The sequence below is a fragment of the Salvia miltiorrhiza genome, chromosome 6 (genome assembly GCF_028751815.1).
Source record: "Salvia miltiorrhiza cultivar Shanhuang (shh) chromosome 6, IMPLAD_Smil_shh, whole genome shotgun sequence".
NCBI classification, from domain to species: Eukaryota; Viridiplantae; Streptophyta; class Magnoliopsida; order Lamiales; family Lamiaceae; genus Salvia; species Salvia miltiorrhiza.
This window is the reverse complement of record NC_080392.1, coordinates 24,820,282-24,829,567: the sequence shown is the minus strand read 5'-3', so window position 1 is coordinate 24,829,567 and position 9,286 is coordinate 24,820,282. Positions and strand designations below refer to the sequence as shown.

General features: G+C 40.7%; 2 protein-coding genes across 5 annotated transcripts; one reads left to right on the top strand and one right to left on the bottom strand.

Moving 5' to 3' along the window:
- The first annotated feature begins 2,325 nt into the window (after positions 1–2,325).
- Positions 2,326–4,450, top strand: LOC130988941 (xyloglucan galactosyltransferase XLT2-like). The gene has a single exon (XM_057912930.1). The coding sequence runs from the start codon at positions 2,675–2,677 to the stop codon at positions 4,184–4,186; it is 1,512 nt and encodes a 503-aa protein (XP_057768913.1). The 5' UTR covers positions 2,326–2,674; the 3' UTR covers positions 4,187–4,450.
- A 954-nt stretch (positions 4,451–5,404) lies between these two features.
- On the bottom strand, positions 5,405–9,286 carry LOC130988940 (pentatricopeptide repeat-containing protein At3g26782, mitochondrial). Of its 4 annotated transcripts, XR_009090284.1 has the most exons (4): positions 8,126–9,259; positions 6,508–7,717; positions 5,777–6,073; positions 5,405–5,679 (listed from the first exon to the last, which is right to left on the bottom strand). XR_009090284.1 is itself a non-coding variant. In XM_057912929.1 (2 exons), exons 1-2 carry the CDS (start codon positions 9,017–9,019, stop codon positions 6,674–6,676), a joined length of 1,938 nt encoding a protein of 645 aa, XP_057768912.1. In that variant the 5' UTR covers positions 9,020–9,286; the 3' UTR covers positions 5,405–6,673. The 4 variants fall into 4 exon arrangements, 1 of the variants encoding a protein (XP_057768912.1); XR_009090286.1 differs by lacking the exon at positions 5,777–6,073 and having other exon boundaries at positions 8,126–9,286; XR_009090285.1 differs by having other exon boundaries at positions 5,405–6,073; positions 8,126–9,283.

The following is a 9,286-nucleotide window of genomic DNA, read 5'->3' as shown; positions in this document are numbered from 1 at the left end:
GATCTAAAACTCCTTAAACTCATATTTCACCGGATTCAACAAAGCAAATCGAAGAGGCTCGTCTGAGAGAAATAGAGCAGCGCGGTGGCACAACGAAAGAACTAGAGTTTGAGAAAGTGAATGACAACAAAGAAAAAAGAGATAACGGGTGTTTTTTTTTTGTACGTACAAGAAACAAGAGCGAAAGTAATTGCATCCGAAACAGTTAAAATTGGTTATGGTTTATTGAAATAATATCGGGAGGACAACTATTAATTTTCACTATCCTAAATGGATATTGTACACCATTAACACCATTAGAAAACATCATAGACTCCCACAAGTTGCACCCAATTTCGACTTAGGCTCACTACTTATATAGTCCTAGTACAGGTCAGTTCTATATATTTTGAAAAAACTAAGCCTAAGCTCGACCAGACTTAAATGCGATCTTGGATCCAATTTGGGAAGGGTTCACCCGAGCCTGAGCCAGGTCAAGTTGACTGGTTCACACAATTACATATGAGCATTAAAGTAATAGTGTAATTACTTGAATGAACAAATTGTGCATTAGAAAATTAATTTAACCACATAATACATGAAATTTAGCCACATAATACATGAAATTTTAATTTAATTGAAATGTGCACATAATGTTGATCATCACCCAAATCGAGTCTGACTTGTATTCTGAAATTGCCAACATGAATGCATCAACGATATACTAAAATAACATCGTATTTAACTAAATAGCCGTAAAATGCACGAAGTTTGGTCATTTTTTTATTTTTGCTCACGACCTTTCAATTTGGTCTACATGAAGTTTTAATTTAGTTGAAATGTGCACACGACCATGCTTTTGATCATTGAAATTTTAGCTAGTATCGATCGATTTTACGATATAGGGTTTATCTTCAGATACAGAGACCGTTATACCACGACGTGATTAGAGTGTGTGAAATCTGGACTTAATAGGGGTTCAGACCTACATTATCAACATTGCCAAAATTATGTTTCTGAATCAATGCTACCGCCCTTAGCCACGTCCTGGCAAAGGCATTGCCACCAATACTTGTTGAGCCTGCGACTGCAGCCTCTTCAATTCCTTCAATTTCTGGTCCATTGACTGCAATGTCTAAATTTATGAATTCCAAATGCAGTCTCACATATGAACTTAAATTTGACCGAATTGATTTTTTATGTGAGGGCAATTCAAATCCCCTCAAGTTAACATTGATTTTATCTCTAAAATTGCCGCAGATCGTCGGAACACCGTAGAATTTCGATAAGAAGAAGAAAAGGATGGATGATGGTGTTGCAAATCCCCTTAAATAGAACCCTAATTTCATTATACTTTCTTCAAAAAATGAAACGACAACGTTCTACAAAAATAGGAGTTCATTTTTATACGTGAAAAATGACAATGTTTTAGTATACCGTCGATGCATCCATTCTGGCAGGTCCGGGATATACGTAATACTCGATTTGGGTGATGATCAACATTATGTGCACATTTCAACTAAATTAAAACTTTATGTATTTCTGAGGCTAAATTGAAAGGTCATGTGCTAAAGCAAAAATGGCCAAATTTCGTACATTTTACGGCCATTAACTCTAATTAAAAAAATGCTACGCGTAATGCCACTGCGTTAAATAACAGTCTACGTCATATGCCGGTCAAAATTAATTTAATCGGAGGTATGACTGTGTACGCATTTCAATTAAATTGAAACTTCATTTATTTTGAGGTTAAATTGAAAAGTCATGTGTAAAAAGCGAAAATGATCAAATTTAATTTATTGCCATTGACTCTATCTTTATTTATATAAAAATAGATACTCCATCTATTCCGGCCCACATCACTTGGTCTAGTTCTATAATTATTAAGAAAAATAAGATTGTTTTATATTTATTGTAATAAATATTTATTATTAAAAAGAAAAAGTCAAACTAGATAGGATAATTCGAAAAGAAAATTAGATTAAGTAAAATGGGACGGATGAGCACATAAGATTGAGGAGTATATGATATATCCCATTTTTCTTTTTCTTTTCTTTTTTTGAATTTTATATATATCCCATTTTTATTCTACGGAATATTGCCTTTTTGCTTTAGCATGGTCCCTCCACAATTTGTCAAAGTAAATACCATTAATCAGTCTTGAGCTTCCGTGATTTGCTAGGTCCTAACAGTCTTTCAACAGTTACAATATTATAAAAAAAAGAAGAAAAACAAAATTCTTCTCTGTTTTCTTCCGATTTTTACTTTTTCGTCGCTGGGGTTAGGTCAAGAAATAATTATAAAATTCGAAGCAGGCAACAACCATGGGACAAAAGTCATAAAACCAGCATACCTAAAATCTTTAAAAGAAGGGAAAATAATATTAAAACCTATAATAGTAATACTTAAGTAGGGCCATTATTCAAAAATAATTGTGAGATTCAGTAAAAACGTCGGCAAATCTGCAGGATTGAATTCCCCCACCAATAAACACATGAGCCCAAAGCAACAACCCACGTTCGTGTTTCCCATGTGTCGGTGGCGCAATCTCATCACCTCGCCTCGTAATCGTCAAGCCATTGATTGATTAACCAAACCTTTTTCTTTTCTCTCTCTCTCTCTCTCTCTCTACACACAGCTACAGCTTTCACTCCACACCACACTGCCTCCGCATTCCTCTCCCTAATCCTGATCAATGGTTCCATCGTGCTCACCCGATTCCCAAAGTGTGAAAAAACCTCCCAAACCCACCAATTTGATGAAGACCACTCTGAATTCCATCAAGATCCACATCTCCTCCCACCCCCGTTTCTGGCTCTTCATTGCCTTCCTCTGGGTTCAGGCCCTCATCATCTCCATCGCCCGCACCCCGCCCCCATGCTTCCCCGACCGCTCCTCCGCCGGCCCTATCTCCGTCCGCTACGTTCCCATCCACGACGACGCCGTCTTATCCAACGCCACCGCCGTCCCCGAACCTCCCCCCGCCCAGTACACCGACGATTGCCCCTCCGGTAGGGTCTTCGCCTACGACCTCCCCCCCGCCTTCAACCGCGACCTCGTCGTCCCCAATTGCACCGATCTGGACCCCTGGAACTGGGAATGCGGCATCATCTCCAACCACGGCTACGGCCGCGCCGCCACCGAGCTCCGCCGCACCCTCCCGGAGGATCTCCACAAGTCGTGGTACCACACCAATCAATTCACGCTCGAGGTCATCTTCCACCACCGGATCCTCAAGCACAAATGCCGAACCCTAGATCCGGAATTAGCAACGGCGTTCTACATCCCCTTCTACGCGGGGCTCGCCGTGGGGAAGCACCTATGGGGTAACGACACGTCAGCTCGGGATCGTCATTGTAAAATGATGCTGAGGTGGGTTAAGAGCCAGAGCTACTGGCACAAAATGAACGGCTCAGATCATTTCATGACGATCGGACGGATCACGTGGGATTTCCGGCGGTTGACTGACCCGGGAAAATCCTGGGGCTCCAGCTTCCTCAACATGCCGTCTATGCAGCGAGTCACCCGATTCATCGTCGAGAAATACCCCGGCGATGAAATGGACGTCGCCGTGCCCTACCCCACCGGATTCCACCCCAAAACCAGGGACGGATTAATCGAATGGCAGAGCTTCGTGCGCGATCGCAAGCGTGCGGCGCTCTTCTCCTTCATCGGCACCGATCACAATTGGGGGGGAAACGACCTCCGCCGCCTAATTATGGACTACTGCCGCCGTGAATCGAGTTCCTGCCGGGCGGTTGATTGTGCCGTGAGCGAGTGCTTCACGAATTCGTCAGTGACGCTGATGACGCTGCTGGATTCGGAGTTCTGCCTGCAGCCCAAGGGGGATAGCTTCACGAGCAAGGCGGTTTTCGAGTGCCTGGTGGCCGGTTCGGTGCCGGTTTTCTTCTTGAAAACTGCTTACGAGCAGTACGAGTGGTTCCTACCGGGCGAACCGGAGAGCTACTCGGTTTTCATAGACCCGGAGGAGGTGAGGAACGGGACGGTAGCGGTGAAGGAGGTGCTGCAGAGGTACGGCAAGGAGGAGATTCAGAAGAAGAGAGAGAAAGTGATCGAGACGATTCCGAGAATCATCTACTCCAAACCGAATGCAGGGATCAAGAGTTTCAAGGATGCTTTTGATATTGCTTTCGATGGGGCTATGGAGAGGATTAAGGAGGAGAAAGAATGGGCTGATTTCTTATGATGAGAGAGACAGAGAGATGGGCAAGAATGTGGCCTGCTCAAGTAGCGGAGTATCGACATTGAAAATTTGGAGAGGATGAGGTGCTTTTTTACTTGTGTTTATGAAGATGAGTTTGCTGATTGATTGAGAATTTTGAGATATAGGCAAAGTTCTCAAAATACAGAAATGTATACAATGTAATGTAATGTAATAGTTGGGAGGGGCTGGAGCACCCCAAACACAAATTGAGACTATACATTATCTGTTTATTGCATGCAACAAAAACCACATACAAAATGTCCATTTGCAATTCAGCATTATGAAATTTGCCAGTACAAGATGAAGCTTGGTGGTGTTTGAAGATGGATTGAACATCACAGTTGTTGACATCACCAGCAACAAACAAGATAACGAGAAATTACAGGTGGGTACGTACAGGTTTAACCAATAAAAGAAATTAATAGAAAGAGAAGACAAAAAATTGCTGAAAACATGCAGAGCAAGACACTGCATATGAGTCGAAGCTCGTCTAGATAGAAATACCAAATATAGTACTTACAAGTATACAACCCATCCAATTTTGCATAAGAAATGCCAATCAAGGGCTAATCGTGCTTAAGTACGTATTCTTTCCATCGCATTCTCATTTTAAACATAAATTAAAAATTTGATTCTAAATACATAAACTTTTCTGATTGTATATTTAAAGGCATAATTATTAGTTCATGTGCAAAACCATATTTTGATTAAAAAATGTGTATTTTTAGGTACAATTATTCCATCAATAAACTCAAAGATAGTATTTTTATTTAATTTTTTTTTGGGAGATTCCAAGATAATATTAGTTCTAATGATGCATACTATCATCAGAAATGTCGAGCAAATGCGACAAACCTTTTTTTTTTCTTTTTCTTGAAACGGAAAGGAGACAAGACTTGTTCTTTACCTAGTCATCATATCAACATATCTTTTCTTACTATTCGCAGATCTGGCTTGACGAGGGATGCTAGTTGATCATTAATGAGAAACAAATCATACTAAAAAATTAGTATATGTTTCTGTTCTGCTTCCTGGTATTGCGTATCTATGCAACTACTGGGAAAAAAAACAAGAACAAAAAAGAAAGAATCAAATTAAACTATTTAACTTTACATAAAATTTAAAGAATCTCTAACATTTATTATTGTGCTTTTTTTTTTCTTTATAAAATAAGATCAATAGTGATTCCTCATTTCCTCATGTGATGACTCAAACCTTGGACCCAATAATTGGAAGTGAAATATCATACCATATGAGCTGCACATCATTGTCTTACTATCGTCGTGGTTGGTTGGCCAAGTATAACAAAAACAAAATCAGAATATATACTGCCCAGCCCAGTTAATGAAAAATAATGTGAGTCTCTGTGTAAAGAAATTGGTTTAGTTTGAGCATGATTTGTGTTCAACTCGATTAAAACATGTTGAAGCACAAAACAGATCAAACTCAAATGCACTCTGTTGCAAGAATATTCCCTGCAAATGAAAGAAAGTGCATCTCAGAAATTACATATTCAAGAAATGAAATGCATTTAACTAAGAAGAGGAAGGATGATACAGGGCAGAAACTAACCAATGCTGGTATGCAAACAGACAGAAATAGAGGGCTGCCAACTGATTTCATCCAACGGTTCATCGAGCATTTTCTATTTCTTTTCTTAGTTACAAGAACCGTGAAATAAAAGTCACAGGACAGGCGAAAGATGTGCTCTTAATCATATCCGAAGGACAAAATTTGAACCAATAACATCTGCTATTAAGGTAGCAGGAAACAAGACATGGGACAAACAGTTGGGGTTGCAGCTCATTCACGACATGAGATGCTTATATCCCCGTATCAAGAACTATTCTATCGTGGCTTGCAGCTCTACTGCACATCAAAGAGGGTAGGGATCAATAAACCACCTAACTTTTAATTATATTTTAAGAAAATCTGAACTTCATGACATGGAAAATAACAATCAAAACCCAAAGTTCCTTTCCTTATTCCTTAGTTAGTTGTCTACATATATGCTGCAAGATTTCATTTTTCAGCAATGATGGTATTTGAGCAGTTTCTCAGTAAGATTTAGGATTATTATAGGTTCAGCTTTCTTTTATTTCAGACAGTTTAGCAGTAAAATGAAAGCTCAAGAACAGCATTATAGGTGTAAAAGATATTCTCCTATTTAACTGGTCTAGAAAGAAAAGCATTTTTACCTGATCTCATCTTATATGTAGCTAAAATGAAAGCTCAAGAACAGCATTACAGGTGTAAAAAAAAATTTCCTATTAAACTGGTCTAAAAAGAAAAGCATTTTTTACCTGATCAGCAAGTGATCCAGATCATTTGTCGAATGATTTTTATAAGGATTTGCTGCCATTATTCAAGAATCAGTAATTCTTCAATGGCAGAATTCCAGTATCAAAAGAAAAGGAAACACCACTGGTTGAGTTTATCTCAGATCTTCTACATTCTCACTCCCGCACCTCACCAGTAGTCTCCACATGAACAAGCACCTTTGCTGAAATGGTGAAACCGTTTCGGATCTCTCATCACAATATCATGATCTTTAATCTTGGTTATTAACTTGAACATCATATGACAGTCTTCACAAGTTCTAATATTCTTAGTAATCAGGATGGTTGTACCAGGAACTGAGCTCATGATCCCGAAAACAACAGCCAGCTTCTCACTGTGAATTTGTAATGCAAATTCCTTCTCTTCTTCATCAACATCATGAAGAACCGAGCCCACACTAGGTACATACCCGATTTCTTGAAGCTTTGTAGTTATTTCTTTTAGGTAAGCATATATCTTTTCATGCTCGGGATGCTGCCTATCTCCAACCAGAAATATATTAACCCTACCTTTAAGTTCAATGATGCTATATCCAGGGGATTTAGCAACTCCATGTTTTCTCATATCTATTCGAATTCTTTTCACATCATCCCACCTACCTGCATCAGCATAAATATTCGAAAGCAATGTGTAATACCCCGAGTTATTGGGATCCAACTCAAACAATTTCCTTGCCGAGATCTCTCCTATCTCGACATTTCTGTGTATCCTGCCCGAAGCTAAAAGAGAGCACCAAATTACAAGATCAGGTCTCACCTTCATCTCCTGGACCAAACCATATGCTTTTTCTAGAAAACCCGCCCGACCAAGGAGATCAACCATGCAGCCATAGTGTTCTACAGTCGGCTCTATTTTAAACCTATGCTGCATCGTGCAAAACCAGTGCCATCCTTCATCCACCAGGCCAGCATGGCAACACGCTGAGAGGACCGATACAAAGCTGATGTTGTTAGGTTTCACTCCACGACGAATCATCTCTGACAAAATCTCGAGAGCCTCCCTTGCTTGACCGTGCATTCCGTAACCAGCAATCATGGCGGACCATGTCTTTACATTTCTCACATTCATCCTATCAAATGCTCTCCTAGCTGCACTAACTCTCCCACATTTGCAGTACATGTTAATAATCGATGTTCCTACAAATACGTCATTCTCTAGGCTCATCTTTATCACCTATAACAACATCAGAAAAAGAGGACTCATCACTACACCTGCACACGACTTTAAAGTGAAATCAACATCAATTTCCATAGAACCAAATGGGGCCACATGGAGGGTGGTTTGGCCGACCTTATAAGCTCCATAAACCAGTTTGGCAACATAAGTTCATAAACAACTTATAAATTGCAAAAAATAAGCTCCAACAGCTTATAAGATCCCCAAAAAATAAGTTTCATATACCCTTCGAAGTTCATCTCTCTTCCCTTTTCTTACTCTAACTAGGTTTCTCTGTTTCTAGCTCATAAAAATCAATTATCCAAATACTTTGACAACTTATATGCTTTGAGACATTACGTCTTATAAGATTTTGAATTATCTTATAAGCAATACCCCCTCGGTTTTACTGAAGTTGTAGTATACCTGAACGTGTATGCCTTTGCCGATTCGAAGAGCTCCAGCATGTGCACAAGCTAACAACACAGCTGACAAAGTCACCGCATCATACTCTGCATTTCTCACCATTGACCGGAAAACACCAATAGCCTCCTCAGCTGCCCTATGCTGTGCGCAAACCGCGATCATGGAGTTCCAAGAGATGGAATCCCTTTCATCCATCCCATCAAACACCCTCCTAGAAGACTCAAGCATCCCGCATTTGGCATATGCGTCAATCAATGTATTGCCAACGCCCAAATCCTCATCGAATCCTCTCTTGATCACAACGCCGTGAACCCCGCGCGTCACATTTTTCTCACAAGCACGCGAACAAGCAGATAGAATCGAAACCATGGTGACCCCATCCACGCTCTCCTCAACCAGCTGATCCTTGAAGAGCAGGAGCGCCTCTCGAGGGCAGTTATTTTGTACATAGCCATTAATCATCGACGTCCAAGACACAACATTTCTGTGAGGAATTTCGTCGAACATGTTCCGTGCATCGCGCAAGTGGCGGCACTTGGCGTACATGTCGATAAGCGAAGAAGATACGAAGAGATCGGAAGCGTAGCCGAAGACTATTGCTTGTTGGTGGGCTTGCCTACCGGAGTTCAGATCGCCGAGTGCGGAACAGGATTTAATCGCGCAAGGGAAAGTTGAGCGGTTGGGCTTGATTTGGGATTTGCGCATTGAGGAAAAGGCTTTGAGGGCTTCGATTGAGTTGCCGCTCCGAGCTAACTCGGCTATAATAGAGTTCCAAGAGTGGACGCTGCTTCTGTCAATGTATTTGTTGAACAGAGTTGTGATGTTGGCGGTGGTGGAGAAACGCCGCCGCTCTGATAAATAGCAACTAAATTTCAGTCTCCATTTAGTCTTCATTTTCCAACTGGTTGGCTGCTTCTGGTCTTGGTCTGCTATATTAAATAGAATTTGCACACATGCATCATGATATCTCTGTTTCCAGTTAAACTCACGTAGATATATTCATGCTCGGTAAGGGGGAGAAGAGGAACAGCAGTGGCCTGGCGGCAGCCAGCGCCGTTTTTATCGGCCAGGAAAGGTGGCGCTGCGGCGGCACTTCGTTGTAGTTAGGACGAAAGAGTGGTTGTCGCATTGGTTTGAACAAAAAAGCAAACCTTGTGTGTC